The 18,279-nt window shown below is 40.5% G+C and overlaps 1 protein-coding gene across 1 annotated transcript; it reads left to right on the forward strand.

Moving 5' to 3' along the window:
- Positions 1-1,980: 1,980 nt before the first annotated feature.
- On the forward strand, positions 1,981-15,930 carry LOC139129729 (uncharacterized). Its single transcript, XM_070695411.1, has 5 exons — positions 1,981-2,555; positions 5,173-5,282; positions 5,636-5,814; positions 8,795-8,915; positions 14,448-15,930. The coding sequence occupies exons 1-5, from the start codon at positions 2,114-2,116 to the stop codon at positions 14,838-14,840; spliced, it is 1,245 nt and encodes a 414-aa protein (XP_070551512.1). The 5' UTR covers positions 1,981-2,113; the 3' UTR covers positions 14,841-15,930.
- Positions 15,931-18,279: the final 2,349 nt, after the last annotated feature.

Genomic DNA, 18,279 nt, shown 5'->3' on the forward strand with positions numbered 1-18,279 from the left:
GTCGAATACACACATGGTGACCCATTTATTCAGTATCTTTCAACATGTCAAACAATATAAGTAGTATCTCGTATCAAACAAAATTCATAAAAAATGGCTGACTTTGTCCTTTAACCGTTGCCTTGTATGATGCCTCCGGGAAATTACTTGCCAAAATGAAGCGAACTATTTTAGAAACACTTGGTGTTATTTAACGGCACAAAATGTACTGAGTTGAGCATTGTACTTGCATATGTAAAATCGACACTTTTCTTCTCGTCTATTTTGTAGCTGTGTCATGTATTTGAGAGAAGTGTCAATGAAGAAAGGTTTCATTTAAAGGGACAAAGTCGGCCAATTTTTATGAATTTTGTTTGATATGATATACTACTTATATTGTTTGGCATGTTGAAAGATACTGAATGAATGGGTCAAAATGTGTGTATTCGACCCCGGTTCTAGACACGATACATGAAACCATGGCGAAAATGAATTAGGCCCTAATGGTCATGATCATTAATTCATTTTCGTCATGGTTTCATTCAATTTGTCTAAAACCGGGGTTGAATATATGCATGGTCGCCCATTCATTCAGTATCTTTCAACATGTCAAACAATATAAGTAGTATCACGTATCAAACAAAATCCATGAAAAAATGGCCGACTATGTCCCTTTAACTGAGACAAAAGAGAAAGCAGGGAAAAAGTTTCTTGCGGGAGTGTTAAGAATTATCTGGTTTATAATATATTGTTGTATTGTGTCAAACTTGTTGATAGAGTAGGCTTCACTGGACATACTACAGACTATATGCTGTAGGGACTTGTCATGATTGCTGACATCGAGAGAAGAAGAAGAGTTTATTTTGAAAAGAATTAACGTGTTTCTTTATAAAGTTCCCAAATTAAGACAAACTCCTAAAAGAAAACTTTGGTGATATGTATGTAGTGCAGTGTTAGGCTTGTTGTAAGTGACATGCTGAAACGACTGCCGTGATTGTAGACAAGGCAGTGAAGGCAGTATATGGGAAACGTTCGCCGCGCGCTGCAAACAAACACCAAAGACTCAACTTGTTGCAAACGTTTACTTTTCTAACGATAGACAGCATGTAGACTTGTCGAGCTCTGCAAGGCAAACCGGACACTCAATCAAATTCCAGTTTCAGTTTGATATAGGCTGCACCAATAAGAAGCCATTGAGCTAAGATTTACATGTACCTTATCTGCTAGACTTGGTTCAAGTCTGTGAATTAAAAAAAATAATATCATTTATAATAGTTTCTCTTGTGTCTCTCCTATTTCGTACAAACCTATCCGGAATTTGGCAGCTCACGCCAGGTTTTCCCAGCGATTGAATGCGTCACGTTTGAGTCTGCGCAGTAGTGAGTTAGTTTCTGCCGGATTCAGTGATTCCGGGTGAAACTCCGCTGTATAGCGTTCACCCTACTCATCGCGTCCACTCACGCGCGCGTTTCACATGAAAGCAGAATATAAATCATTGCGTTCACTCCACTCAAACATTCACAAATCACAGACTTGAACCAAGTCTACTTATCTGCCTAAGTGTTTGCGCTACCTAATTTCTTGTGCATCGATCACCTGGATTTGGTTTTATAATATTTGTTGTGTATTTTTGCATATGGGTCGGTGGTCTGGAAAAAAAATGAATAATTAGTGAATTAGTTAAAAACTGTTAGCCTAATTTTTCCATTTTTCTGAATCTCTGCACTGAATTCCCAAAATGCCCGTTGGAAGTTTAATAAAGCTCTTGACGTGTTTTTGATCATCAATTTCGGTGGATGATTGAAATAGAGTCTCACTCTCTCCTTTACTGAACTTCGCCAGTTTCGTTTGTCATGCGTTTATAAATCGATACCACCACGGCCGTGCGGCCATGATCATGACCTGTGGGAGGGTCCGAAGAGCGCCACCACAGTTGTGAGTGTGCACTTAGCTGACGTGACCTGACCTGACCTGACCAATCTTCTGCGTACAAAGCGACCAGAAGACAGACAATATACACCGTGTCCCTCGTCTCAGCATGGCGTAAACCGTCCATGATCCCTCAAATGTCGGCGTGAACGTCATTACCGCGTGTAGTGCGGATTTCATTATTTGTGTCATACTAGTAACAGTAATGTCCACCATTGAAAACATGCAGTTTACTCACGACGGCGGGACGCCAGAGCTCGCCGGGGGAGCTTGCACGCAGACCGACGAAGGCTCTGCAGATGATTTCGAGTGTACACACTATAAGTTGGGAAGGTGTGTGGACGCTGAAATTTGCGGCACCAAGCACCATCCACACAGGTTGTATCCGTCTGCAGCTAGGTGGACATACCAACACATCCAGAGGTTACGCTTTGAGTGCCACCCTGTCAAGGTACACTATGGCCTGTCGCACCAGCAAGTAATCGCCGATTGGCTGCAGTGCTCTGACGAAGGGAAGCTCAGACGGATCATCGGTGGTGACGAGGAGTCGGATGTCGGTCACAAGGTGGCCGACTCTCCAGGGCTGGCGACAGCTGCAGCCTGCGCACAGCAGAAGATACCCTATGTAGTGTCCAGCGTCATTCCACGTGAGTAACACGCGCATATCTTAGCTCTGCGTGGCAGCCCTCTGTGTTACCGGCCTATTCTTGACCGCGGAGTGACGTCACTTTCACCTCACGCACGCTAGTGAGGTGAAATGGGATTTGACTTCACAGGACAATGAACAATGCAGAAATTATGTGACAAAGTACAGAACTTAGTGTTTATCATTGACATGATGTTGAAACTTTGAATACTGCTGTAAATGTTGAAAAATCCACACTTCAATATTTTGTTCTCTCGGCAGTGTGACGCAAAATGACGTAAAAATCCGCCAGTTCCCGGATGTCCGCGGTCAAGAATAGTCGGTAACACACAGCTCTACCACGCAGAGCTGCATATCGTAAATAAATAGCTCAGACTTTACACTGACGTCAGACAGGGTGTCCTGCAGCCACCTAAGCGAACTCTCTTCCCATTAACCCGAGTTGAAACCGTTTTAATAATCAGTGATTTCAAGCAGGGACTTGCTGACAAGACTACAAGCTACCAACGGAAAAATGAAATCTACCGTAGTTAGAAGGTTCACATTTGTGGTGACTTTCACCATGTGCACCATAGACGGTGGCACAGTACAATAAAATAAATTACCCGTAATTCTCTATGATTTGTATCCTTGAAGGTTACTTTTCTAAAAACTTTTTCATTTCTGCATGTAAGCACTAATGTGCAGCATCAGAATAATTTTTAAATAATATCATGTAAAAGTACGTTTAGATATTTCAGTGAAAGTTTCAAAATAACCGCTAAACAACCAGAAAAGTCACATTCTTTAGGTACTACAAATGCCATGCTTTTTGGGCAGCAAGCTATGACGAATTGAAGGGGTCATTCTCTGAGAAAACTTAGTATGCAAATTTCTTTTGTCACTTTCTTTGCAAAAAATCAATATCCCTTTGTTTCATAAAACAGGTGCAACTAGTCTCCCTACTTTCCATCACATTATTCTGTATGGCTGAGGACACAATCTGTGGCAAATTTCACAAAAATGCTATCTCCTCTTTCAATTATGCATAATTTTCCAAATTATTTAAAATGAGAATTTAGAAGAATGATGTGCATAAAAGTACATTTTCAAAATTTTGATAAATAGTCTATGAATTTGTCTACACATGGGAGATATGGTAGACTTCACTCAGGTATCTTCGAGGATACAAAGCATAATGAATTCTGGGAAATCTACAGTACTGTGGGTGGAGGATCCATAGCTGCAATCTTGGTCCCTCCACAGGGACTGTGCTGCAATACTGTAGGTAGCTCGAGGTTTTACCTGGATATCTGGATGGGCCGGACGGCAAAACCAGACGGCAAAACCAGACTCAAATAGTACACAGGCAAGCCTCGAGCCACAGTACTGCAGCTAGAGTGTCGGGTTCACAGCTTTCACATACTCCTTCCAGTGTTTTTGCTATTAAAGGGCGGTAAGGAGGTAAATTTTACCAGGGTTCCGGGCATTCCCCAGCCATTTTGCTGGGGTTCCCCTTGGTATATCATCAATATAATCAGATTAGGGGACGGTAGCAATGTTACCTGTGTTCCCAAATCATTTACCAATATTCCCCAACCTTAGCAAAAACACTGCCTATAGTAGCCCTGTGTACATGTCTGTGTTCCCGGCGTTATACAGCCTCCACCACAGCCCTGCAACGGTCTATGGAGATAACATGTGGTGTCTGTGGTCCGGCGATCTCCATTGGTAAACAACTTGTCAAGTACATTATGTTTCAGAAAACGAGCGGTTTTGGACGTTAGGAAAAGTTAATCGCATCTTTTCTGGGGTCGGTTAGGAGGTAAAGTTAGGCAGGGAAAAAATTTTGCCCGGATAGAGCAGAATTTCGGCCAAAAAGACCGTTTTTTTCGTTGCGGTCCGGATCAGGACCGCAGAGACCCCAGTTATCTCCATAGACCGTTGCAGGGCTGTGGTGGAGGCCGTATAATGCCGGGAACACACAGACCTGTACGCAGGGCTAGCTTCATATGTACTAGGGTATATCATGACATGGATCATGGCCTCTGTTACAATCCATACTTCAGTTTTAAATTTTATTCAAGATGTAGTTTCTTCATCTTCTGTTCATTGCAGTTGTTAGCGTGTTTCTTGATATTTTGGTTACCAGACTGTGGTAGTACTCGAAACAATTACATTTATCATAAATATATATGTTCAGTGAACGTAATTAATGTCCATTCTATCTATAGTCTCAGCAATCTAACACACACGTAGAGCCTATTCTAGATAGATAATGCCAGATTATAGCTGCCCCAAAGTACAGTCCCTCAATATGATAGATGGACCGTACCCAAATCAGTGGCAGATGTACACATACTGTGCAGGTTTTTTTTGAAAGAGTAAACCTATCCTACAATTCAACATTATCTTAGGGGGTATGTTTGTATGCATTCATGACAAAAGGCACCCCTAGACAAGTAGGAGGATGTGGCCCAGATTTCTGATGTGTTTCAGCTGAGAAAATAAATAAATGAATAAATAAGTTAATGAATTAATTAATCATTACTTAATTAATTGTAATACTTGAACAATAACACTACAGACCAAACAGTCTGTCATCAATATCATCCATGTGTCAACCTTGATTTTGACAGTTAAACTGAAGACGCAAGACGATGGATTTCTTCAGCTGCTAAAGTCATTTACAGACAAATATGACGTCCAACAAACAGAGAAGAAAATACTGATCCAGGCTGCCAGTAATGTAAGTATATACTGTATATACTGTAATGACTAAGTGTTTAGTTTTCCTTTTTGATATCCTTTTAAATTTGTGTCCCTGCTTTGTGTCCCTTTTTTGTCTTTTCTGTGTGGTGTTGTTTGTAATTTATTCACTGTCCCTCCTTCAGTGTATTTCAAAACAATATTCAGACCCTACGACTCCCTTTAAAAATCGGAGAATGCAAATTCATCCACGTGACGCTGTAGATAATACAGAGCCCATGGTAAAGCTACCAGTGGTAGATTCAAATGACAATGTACAAAATATTTAGGCCAGTGATATCTTATTCTGCAGCAACCTCGGTAAATGATGTCATCTATTCTTATTGTGTACAGGAATTCAAGAGTCAAGCAGAGACCAGTGTGTTTTGCCTTCACAGGCGAGTATTGGTGACGTGGGTCCAAGTCTGTGAAAAGTACAAAAATGGCAAACTCAATGAGTGCTGTCTAGATGACCTCTTGATTGATATAATAAATTCTGCTGCCATAGAGACAGGTTGCCTAGTGACTGTTAAGTAAGTAAGATGTCCTTGCTGTATATCATGTACCTTAAAGGTCTGGTGAAATGGTCCCGTTCGTGTGACTGAATATCTTCCAGGGGGTCAATACTATTACACTCGCAACAGAATTGCAACCTAAAAGTACGCGCAAATGTTAATTTTTTTGATATTTCTATGCGCGGCATTCATGGGGTCATTTTGCGACACTCAGGTCACGCCCATAGCGGGGATAATGGTTGGCCGTCTGTGACGTCACAGGTGTGTTCATTTGCATCTAATAGCGGTCCAACGCCGCCTTATCTCTGCCCGGTATCCGCTAACAAAACACTGTTCGCGCTGCCCATTTGCCACGTTCGCCAATGCGAATCGAAATCCGAAGTGGCAAAAAAAATCGATCCTAATTCGCCACAGCGGCGAAACTGATTTTTGTTTAAAAAAATATGGTGAAATAAAGAAAAAACGTGGGTTTTTTAGTCTTTTGTTTAATCTGCGCTTCTCTCTCGGCGATTCGCAAAAACTGTGTCTACTTCTGTATATTATTGCGTTCTTTCCGTCGTACGTATTTGCAATCGAGCCAAGTCTCGCGAGAGATATGACGTCATATAGTCTAGTGGTGTAAAGCATGCATAAATGGCTCTCGCGAGAAGTGAAACTTAGACACACGCAATTGAGCCCTCACGATAAATTTGACGTCATTTTGTCTAGTGTACAGCGGGCATAGGAACGCTCGCTCGCGAGAATTGAAACTTTTGCTATACATAGCAGACATACGCATTTTAATCGAGGCAACAAGGTTCGGTGTTGCAGTTGATTTAAATTACATTGCGGTCTAGATGTTCTGTGTTGTGCATTTTAATCACGGTCTTCAACATTCCATGTTGCGGTCGATTTGCATCGCGGTCCTCGTGGTGCGGTATTCCCCGTTGTTCTTCAATTTAATTGCCGTCCCAACGACGCGTTCCGTGTTGCTGTCGATTGCATGGAGGACTCTACCTCCACGATTTGTATCGCGATCTCTACGTTCCGTGTTCTTGTTCGTTTTAATGGCAGTCTCAACATTCAGTGTTGCTGTTCATGCAGCTGATTTGCATTGCGATCCCAACCTTCTGTGTAGCGAGTAGCGAGGCAGGCCCAGCCGAGGGACCGTGGCCGATCGTAAGAACCAGAAGAGACAAGCACATTATGGTTCAAACAATCAACACTTGACGGGAACTTGAAAAAGTTTACAGTTGAGCCGTTCATGTTCTTGCCGCTGTCACAGCCACCAAAAGAACAACGTTCTCCCATAGTGAAGGAGGAGGACACTGTCCTGATCATGTAAGCGGAAACCCTAGAAGTTACCCCCCGTAGGGAGCTTATGGAGGTGTGAAATACCTTACTTTCCGTTATGAGATACGGCGTCGGGCAAACTTCGGAAAGCCGAAAAAAGTCGACTGGAGAGGCTCGGGGGACACGCCCACATTGCATTTTTCTTTTGCCATATTTCATAATCACGCGCGCTAAACGAAAAAAGAAATGAATGTAACTGTTTTATAGACCATCAACTGTATATCTGTGATTTTGCAACATGGGCATTTCACCAGACCTTTAAAGCTCCATAAGCTGTATCTTTTGGCTATTTGTTGTTTTGTGGTTTTCCTACACTTTCTGCATTGAATCCCTAAACTGTAATTTAATGCCAAGTATTTAGCATATCAACACAACATATATGAGTATAATCTACATTGTTATTGTTAAAAATTGTATTCAAGTCTGGACTAGAATTCATTTGTAAACAATAAACAATGATCACTACACACATACAAGCTGTGTTGACAAAAAGAATACTCGAAATTTCAGCATGACAAACGGATTAGGGTCAGACACAGTAGTTGACATACAGAAGCAGAATACTGAAAAACTTGCCACAAGTTACAGCTTATGTCCCTTTAATTGTGTGATACCCAACATAACCATGCTATTTAAACTTGCATTACTGACTTATACATGTATTGCAATTCCACAATATTAACTCAGTCAGTGTGGCTCAATATTATTATGTTATTTTGTTATGGAAATACAAATCTTAGCTATTTTCATCTGCATTATTTGATAATAAACAATATTTAGTGTCAACAAAAATCAACAAGAACCAAAATTGTACAATATTGCCCCTGTCAAAGAACAGGGGCCTTAAAGTGCATTTGTATTTGCAAACTGTACATCCAGGTTCCAAGTAAATGGAAATTTCATAAGACTTAAGTGTTTTTGTTAGATTCCTCCAACAACTAACGAAACTATGTATTAATGATGCTTCAAGTTCAGCTAGAAATAACAACTGCTATCAATAAGAAGAAACTCTGGGCCTAGAGTAGAGAGGAAACATAATTGATTGTGAGGATTTTGAGGCTACTTCGTTTCTACCTATCATATTGGCAACGATAAAATTGGTCTCAGTATTTTTTTTATGGGTGGTCCATCGGTAAATTTTACCAGCATTCACCCCTGTCATAACAATGCAATCCTATCAGAGGACAGCATAAACAGTACCAGAGTTCCCACTCTGTTTCCCTATCTTTCTCAGCTTTAGCAAAAAAGGACACTGAATGTAGTGCTTTTTCCAAACTTGTTGAAATTTGCGATGCATTGGAATGTTTTGCCCTCAAAAGAGTTTTCCATGTCCATTACAAGATATTCTTCTTATGACCGATCTGCTGTCTGCAAGGATTGCAGTTTTGGTCTATGCAGAAAAGTAATAATGAAAATTGTATTCTCCCTTTTTCATAAGTTTTGCCAAAAAATTCCCCTGTTGATGAAACACGTAATCTTTTTAACTTTTGATGCACTCACAAAAAAAACGTCAACGATGTTAATAGCTGATGGAAGTGGCCCTCTGCTGAAATAAACATGGACAACAAAATTATAATTTTATTGAAATTTTCAGCAAAGGGAACTGCAACTTAATCCAGATGTAAAAAAAAAATTCATTCTTTTGCATTGTCATTGCTGTTTGTAGAGTGAGAGAGTCTACTCGGAGAGATATAACAATCTGTGGACAGCAGGTTGACATCGTCAGTAACATCGAAGTTTCTGGTTTCTGTGGAGAAGCTATACTGCAAGTTGTCACCTTTACAGAGGTAAGCACATATTTCCAATTTTCACTGTCGTAAGTATATCTTATATTTGCCCCCACCCACCCCCTCATTCCCTGTTAACAGGTCCATAATTACCATTGGTGATAATAGGTTTGGACCGAACCATGGTGGTGCGGGGTTGAATGTTGACTGGTCAAGTGTTGATGTGGTATAAGTTGATTCACAACATCTGTTGAAGCTACCACTTGAAGGTCTCCAAAAAATATACTCTGTAGTACCTGAGCTGAAACTCAACAATCCGTCATTTGAGGATGATCTCTTGGGAGGAGCATAGAGTACACCCTTAAATGACCGATTTTTCAGTCTATACTTGAGCTATGCTATCCTGAACAAGTTGAACCACAAACAATGTATACGCCTGTGATTGGTAAACATTTCAAGGGGAGATTTTGTAGAGCAATTAAATTTGTTCAGTATCACGTTGACCTTTACCCCAAGTTTACCTGTGCACAGGTCTACGCTGACAATTGCAAAGAGTAAGAGTTTAAGACAAACTATTTTGTTGAAGGGGTAGAAAGCATGTTTCAGGATCACAGGGGTTAATTATTAATACATTAGTACATTGGATTGGTGGATAGTAAAGCTGTAATACATGGATCATACCACAAACTAGCTTGTCTAGCTCCCCGCAGTGCACTACCTGCAGTTATGGAGACATACCACCAACCACAAAACCGTTTTATTTACCCCCGCAACTTGGGATAAATTAATTGTTTTGTTTTGATTTTCTCATTACTAATGTACAGCGTGCCCTCTATGCCAATATGACATGCCATGATGCAAAGAAACTGTGTATGATGCAAGCAAGCATTTTGATTCACATGTACAGACACAGGGCTTGTGCCAAGAAGATTCCTAAAAGTAACGCACAGTTTCCCAAAATCACGTTTGTTGGAGGGCACACTGCTGATAGAATTATGAATAGTAAAATTGTCAACGTCACAAGCATATTCACTGAATACAGAATGCTCACCCACAGATAAAGGCAAGGAGAAAGACACACCCAGCATGTTTATGGTTGTACAAACAATAATATTGTGACATTACTGCTGTTGTATTGCGTATAATCGTCACCGCATTGGTGAGGTGCATTTGTAGTCCCTTTGAAGTGTGAATGTATGAAGTGGCTATAACTGATTATCATATACCCATGGCCATATTGCTACATCATAGTGACGTTCAACGTAAAATAGCAGCCGTGATATTTCACGGTAAACGTCGAGATATGCACCATGAACGTCATCAGCTTTAGAGTTTTTTCCGAACTACATTAGCAGTTTGTTGGTAAACAACATAAACAACAAAATTGCTGCTGCTCCCAGCCTGCGAAGCGATGTCGCCGACGTAAAAACTTGAAGGGCTTCGAGGAACACGGGTATTTCTGGTTGCAAAATACAGAAATATCACGTTGAGTCTTGAAATGTTTTCCCATGGTATTTGTTTGGTCAAGTTCTCGCAAACATTCTGCCGTTCGCACGGAGCTGGCACTGTGCACGGTCTCCACCGAACAGGTAGTGAGCGCGTGGCGTGACAGCGATGTCGTGCGCGCGACGACTGTTGACATAGCAACTCTAAAGGTAAACTAACAAAATGGCGTCCCTCTCCGTGCGAGCTCCGTGCCGTACAACGATCGAAATCAGGATAGATTTAAGCTGCAGCAGTTTTTGATCGGTTACAGTTGTAATAGCATATTGCACCTTAAAATGTTCCTTCTGTATGACGATTTTTGTATCCCGGTGTCTTTCTTCTTGGGTTTCATTGAGATATGGACGACTTGCAGCGATGTCGCGCGTGATGTTGACATCTTCGTCGTATACTTTATGAATGAAGCCTGTTCACATAAACATTCTGATATTTATGTGCAAGGCGTAATAAAGTAAAGCCTCAAAATTAAAGGTTTTTCGTTCTATTAGTAAAAATTCCCTAAAATTATGGGCATGGGTATATGATAAATCGGTTATTACCCAATATCGCCTGTTCCTTGTGTCGTATCAGCATTCGTGTCATTTGTGCAGCGTCAGACACTCGACTTTGTCTCGTGTCTGACGCAGCACAAATGACACTCATGCTGGTACGACACAGGAACAGGCCATATTGGGTAATAACCTCTAATTAGCACTCTTTACTACATGATAGCGCGGTTGATTACTGAGAGGAAATGCATAAATGACGAACGCTAGACCTATGCTCAGCTGCTGAACAATCCAGTGCTAGGACTGAGTGGAGGTCCAGTAACTCTAACTTGTGAAGAGATTTTTCATTGTTAGCTCATATTTGGTTTATATATAAATACAAAAAAGAGCTTATATGATGAGTCGGTGGAGTCTGTATGTCTGTATATTTGTGGGTATGTATGTGCGGATGTATGTCCGTCACACACAAAGGCTCCCATACCGCCAAAGCTACTGTCTCAGTATTTGGTGTACAAGTAGATGTAGGGGTTGAGATCACTATAGGGAAAAAGTGCGTGACTAGAGCGAGAAACTGACGCTTTCTCGCAATCGGTGAGAATCTGTTCTTATTCTCACAGCTGTCGGTGAGAAAATTTTAATCTCCACTGGAGCTTGGTGAGAAATGCATTCCTTGGCGAGAATCAAGTGTGAGAACAAATTCTCACCAGTGAGAATGGAAATTCTCACTAAGTACAGCGAGAATTGAAATTCACTGGCGAGAATCATCAAGACTCGCCTTTCAGAGTCTTTATGATTCTTGCCAATGAACGGCGAGTCTTGATGATTCTCGCCAGTGAATTTCAATTCTCGCTGTACTTAGTGAGAATTTTTATACTCACCGGTGAGAATTTGTTCTCACACTTGATTCTCGCCAAGGAGTGCATTTCTCACCAATCTCCAGTGGAGATTAAAATTTTCTCACAGAAAGCGGTGAGAATAAGAACAGATTCTCACCGATTGCGAGAAAGCGTCAGTTTCTCGCTCTAGTCACGCACTTTTTCCCTATAGTGGATGTGAATTTGTTCAAATGAACACATCAGTGTCAAAAATGTGCAAATGAGGTAAGAAAAAGGGAATCCTGCAAATGTGCAGGAGCGGTGGCAGTGAACTGAATCAGCCCACACATCTGAATAAGAGCAGGGTTTTACATGACGCGCATTTCTGCGTCCTTTACGCATAAAACCGGACGCAGGACCCCTAAAAAACTAAACCACGCGTCCCTTGGGACGCAGCAATATCTGTTGCTGGTGTACACCTTGCGAAGCTGCTGAACCCGTAAAACACATCCCAGTAAACCTTACCGACCCCGTACTTTAACCCTTAAAGTGCCGCGTCGGTTTATAAACCGACACGGCATTCTCGCTCTCAGCGCCACGTCGGTATATAAACCGACAGTGATTGCGTTCTATGCTTATGCCTAACTTAGCTATGCATTGCCGAACTCAGCCAGAAGGAGGGTATTCCTGACCCTTTGAACCCAGTTTAGTACCATATAAGGACTAAAATAATGACATCATGCAGCCTGACAATCGAAAATGCCAGTAATTTATGCGAACTTTCTTCAAAAGAGGTCAGCGGTTTTCATGAATATTTAATCAGGTCTGCAGTTTCACCCGTACGCTGATACGGCCACAGTGCATTGAACGAAACACGTACGTACGTTTTGAAAGCTTTACCATGCCGTAGACACGGAAGACAACTATATTATGCCAAGCTACTGCCCTCTGGGTGATAGAAATGATAGATTTTACAGTTTTTTTGAGAATATTTTATGGAAAAATGACGCGATTTGGTGACCAAATCGATCGCGATAGTGAACTTCGAACGTATCGGCGGCCAAGATGGCGGCACTGTGTGATGCCTAACTCTCGACATGGAACCCAAGGTTAAGGTTTTCGAAGTCCAAAACATGCAAGATTGAGAAATTTGTAAGGATTCGGTTAAATTGAAGTGTATTTTGTGAATTTTCAAGCGTTTGACTGCCAAAAAGCCCCTTTAAACTGTTGATATTTGACCTCCGGCCGTCCTGAAGCGAGACGGCCATAACAGTCGACCCGGTTTGTAAATGAAATGTAGTTGTTCTGAACTGTTGACATTGCGAGACATTTCCTACGTGTTACGCTTTTTTTAACTGAAATAAACCGGACATGAAACTTTTTTCTCGATACTTAGTGGTTTCTTTCCATTTTGTGGCGGATTTTGTGGCGTGCTTGTCAAAAAATGTGATCAAACTTGGCGAACGGATTGACTAGTATGTATGGTAGTACGAGTCCGTGACTCGATAAGCCACAGATAGTTACACACGCGTACGTGAATTAAACTAATGTAAGTTGGGTCAAACACCAAAATTAATCGATAAAAAGGTTAGTGAAATGTGTTTTTGTCTTCAACTCTTCATTATAGTTATACAGGCGGTTCAAACTATACAGAGTCAGTTGAATATGCCCTATAGTTGTGTGCATGTGTTGGCACAATAGTTACCCCTCCATGTACAATATGGAACCTTGTTGTCTCTGTGTATGCAAATTAATACTAATTGAACACAGTGAAGACCATGGCATTGATAAACTATAAAACATTTTTGTGAAATAAATTGGGACCCCCATATTTTGATGTAGGACTCCCATTTTCTAACACCAGGAGTCCCAGGGACTCTCAAAAGTTAAAAGTGATGTAAAACCCTGTAAGAGGATTTTGACCTTTAACCTATTGTATGCAGGGAGTGGTAGCAGTAACTGAAACAGCTAATTGGTCATCCTGTCATTGTTTATGAACTGTGACATATTAACAGATCTGCTGAAACCATGGATGTCTATTTTTGTACATTCATGGTTGAAAGATTCTCTGCTACATGTATGCATGTTGCTAAAGTTGACCTTCAGTACCTAAAGTTTCAGACCTTATTTACTTTTGTCATTCTTAATTTTCTGGTTTAAATATTTCTTGTCGTTTTTCTGGTTATACTGTGCAGAAATTGTCATAACATTAATGTATAATTTTCCTGCACTGAACAGATAGAAATGACACTTATTGTTGATCTTGGTATGTACCAATTCTGATCAAATTTGAGTGACAACATATAATTGCGGTATTTTTTTATTTTTGTGTGTCGATTGCACGTTCTTATTGTACTCAAAGGAGCAGCCTGGGTTCAAATAATTCATTTCAAGTGCCTTGACTGTCAGATGCTGCCAAGTTAATAACAAAACATTAAAATAAATACTTATCAATATAATGGGGGGAAAAGGCATGACTGGAGGGCACCTGGCCCGTTTTTAAGCTTCACTGCAATGCAACACTATCCTAGGGGGTATGTTGGTAATCATTCATCGTAGAAGGCATCCTCACTCAAGCAGTGGTTTGTAGCATGAGGAAGGTCAACCCTGTAATCTTAGATATCCCAGGGTATATGAAAGAAGATAAAATTGATAAACAGTAACAAAAATACTGAAAAAATTGTCTAAAGTGAAAGTTATTCGATGTTTTGTAAATATTATCTTCCACTGATCAGTTATTTTGTAAAGTTGGATATTAATAATGATTTTCCACTTATTTTTGACAGAGAAAGGAATTCCCGTCCCGAACAGACACCGATCAAATCCTACCACAGATAGCAAGTCGGGCGTTGGCTGTTGCAAAAGAGAGTCCCTTCGGTAACAAGTATTACAAGACAGTATACCAAATATCAATTCATGCGCTGCAATCACCTGACGATGAAATGGACCAGCTGTGTGTGCTCCTCACGCGATGTCACATTTCATGTGATGTGCTCGGGCAAATGTCAGCATGCCCGATTCCAAATCCCCTCCAGAGATCGTTCATTATATATGAAAAAGTCCCCTGTGCGAACGTGTACGATGAGATGACAGTGTCACTGCTATACCGTGCCGTCAAGGCTGTGTTGTTGGTTTTTCATCTAGGTATTGAAGCACCGGATTTTCGTAGAAGACCGTAGGTTGAACGGGCCAGAGACTCCTTATGAATCGCTGCTCACTATTGCAGTTTACAACTCGCACGAATTTTGAACTTTGTTTAAAATTGTTGCAGCTCAGCTGCAATTGGTTCATTTCTGCCTGTCAGTGAGACTGAAAAATCCATTGCTCGAGGGCGCTCTTTGTCCTCGCCCCTTCTCAAGTTAGGAGCGAAGAGAGCGCCCTCTATCAACACTTCTTTCAGTGGACTTGTCAGTCTACTCATTACTGCTTTCATGTATAGATATTTCACAGTGAGTGTATTTGTCAGGAAAAAAACCCAGCATCTGCAAGTTTAAAAAAATAAGAACTTCATGGCGCCACAGAACGACTGTGATGAAGATAATTTGGAAAACAGGGTCAAAACTGACTGTTCAGACATCTTTCACAACACTATCTACAAAGGACTATTATCACAGGCCATGTTTTCAATGCCCTTCCAGTTTGGAAGAAGCTTTAAACTGATTTGTGTAAAGGCAATAACAGAAACATGTGAACAAATTTCTGACATCCACAAAGATTGTTTCAAATATCTAAATCCAAGGCTTGCTTCAGCAGTGTACCTGCCAGAGGTAAAGAAATGGATAGACCGTTATGACCTTTGCATGGGTGTTAGAGGTCATAAATTTAAAACAATACCGGTATACTGAGTGAAAAGCAAACGCTTATTTTGCACAAAAAAAGTTTGCATGAACTTTAAATTCAAGCACCAAGTGGAATTTTACAAAAAAATGCATGCATTGTCTATCCGTTGACAAGCAAATCTTGATGGGTTGAAATAGTCAGCATGACCCTATTCTGACATCACTGCCTCCAACACTTTCCTTCCCTGCCAGTATTTGGTCATTCATGTACAGAGAGTACCTGATATATTGCAGAAACAAAGATTGCATACTCTTACTTGTGCATGACTTATGAATACTTGCCTGTAGGACTTCCGTGAAGATGAAAGTTTTTCCTGATCTTGTTACCCGTTATGGTTCTTTGAAGGAAGAGTGTCTCTCCTTACTTATTTCACGTTGCTTAAATTGTAAAAAAGTTAGTATTTAAATAAGATATTCACTGCCATCTTCCGTGTTTGTAAACAAATGTTAAGCGTCCTCTTTGAACTAGAAAGTCTCTGTATTGTGTTCCGTTCACAATCATGGTTACTCATGTAATATGAATTCGTATGGACGAACAGTTGAAATGGTGGTCAATAGGTTTAAGGGAGGGGGGGTCGTCGGAACTGCACACGTGCAACTTTCTTGTTTAAAAACAACGCAGTGTATGCATGATATCAAGATGCATCATGTCAACGTGGCTGCAACATTTAAATTTTATGATGTTCATTGTCAACAAACACGTTCGGACTTTTATCAATCGCCCTCGTACCCTAGATAGTGTTTACAACAGTCGTCCCTGGCAACATTTGAAAGTTCCGGCGACCCCTTCCCTTTAAGAAGACCTTTACCTCTTTGGGTTTTTAAGTTCTATGAATATTGAGTTTGAAAAGCCTTATTTTCAATTAAAAATGTTTGTATCACTTGACTGTAAAATAGGAGGGGAATGTTGACATTCTGCAGAACAGTGCTATATGTTAGAATGTAGGGAGACAAATTTACATGTGTTATGATCAGAAACCTTCCTCTCCAGATCCTTACATTGATAGAGGATTTGATGTTTTCTCACGCTGACGAATTTCACAAGTGTAGGTTAAGGGGCCGTGATGGGACTCTTTTTGGAAAAACAAAGCAAATAAGTATTGTAAACTATTGGGGGCGCACTGTATCAACGACTTATCACGGCAAGTGCAGTGTGCCCCTTGAAAGTATGGCTGTAAGGATATGTTATATGTTTCTTTTTTCGCCGTACTAAACAGCTACTTTTTCAGACCTAAAATTTGTGCAGATTTGTTTGTTAGTCCCCACGGACACCGTCCGGGGGACTTATAGGTTTGGACGTGTCCGTGCGTGTGTGCGTGCGTGCGTCCGTCCGTCCGTCCGTTCACGCAGATATCTCAGAGATGCCCAAAGCGATTTCATTCAAACTTGGTACAAGGATTACTTCATATGTCATACAGGTGCATGACGATTTGTTTTGTGATACGATCCAATATGGCTGCCAGACGGCTATTTTATTACGATTTTTTCACGTACAGAGCCATAATTCAGGCATGTTTCAACTGATTTTATTCAAAGTTGGTACAAGGACATTGACCAATGTCATAGATATGCACGTCAATTCTTTTGTGATACGATCCAATATGGCCGCCGTGCGGCCATTTTGTTACGATTTTTTCATGTACAGAGCCATAACTCAGGCATATCTCAACCGATTATATTCAAACTTGGTACAAGAACATTGACCTATGTCATACATATGCACAATCAATTTGTTTGTGATACGATCCAATATGGCCGCCAGGCGGCCATTTTATTACGATTTTTCATGTACAGAGCCATAACTCAGGCATGTTTCTACAGATTTTATTCAAAGTTGGTACAAGGACATTGACCAATGTCATAGCTATGCACATCAATTTGTTTTGTGAACGCTCCAATATGGTCGCTGTGCGGCCATTTTGTTATGATTTTTTCATGTACAGAGCCATAACTCAGACATGTATCAAGAGATTTAATTCAAAGTTGGTACAAGGAGATTGACCAATGTCATACATATGCACGTTAATTTGTTTTGTTATAAGAGCCAATATGGCTGCTGTGTGGCCATTTTGTTATGATTTTTTTATGTACAAAGCCATAACTCAGACATATCTCAACCAATTTAATCAAAGTTGGTACAAGGACATTGACCTACCGTATGTCATACATATGCACATTGATTTGTTTTGTGATTCGATTCATTATGGCCACCATGTGGCCATTTTATTACGATTTTTTCATGTCCTGAACTACAACTCAGACATGTATCAAGCGAATTTATTCAAAAGTATTTTTATCACAGACCTAATGAAGAGGACTCTATCCTCTCTGAGGACCTGTAATCAAAGCACCCATTAACAAGTGGGGACTGTGTCATCAACGATGACTTGTTTAACATACTCACAGTTACATAGATTTATTCTATTTGCTGTGATGTCAGAAAAAATGTATCTTTTCAAAAAGAGAGTGCGCGTCACACAGTATAACTAATGTTTTAGATTGATAAATAATAATAAATTGTTATTGAAATTTTAAAAACGGCCACAACTCAATCATTTAAGGAGCATTTCAAATTGTATTCATGATTTAAAATGCAGAACCCTGCGACAGCATATATTTGCCCTGCAGGGTAGTTCGTAGTCGGTACCGGGGCCGTTCCAAAGCTAAAGGCGGCAACTTGGTAGTCTGTGTCAAAGCAGTTTTCGTAGACAACTCGTGATGTTGCGTACAGTTGGCTCCTACAACGGCAGAACTAAAACCTTAAAAGCGAAAAAGTGTT

Source organism: Ptychodera flava, chromosome 3 (assembly GCF_041260155.1).
Source record: "Ptychodera flava strain L36383 chromosome 3, AS_Pfla_20210202, whole genome shotgun sequence".
Taxonomy (NCBI): domain Eukaryota; kingdom Metazoa; phylum Hemichordata; class Enteropneusta; family Ptychoderidae; genus Ptychodera; species Ptychodera flava.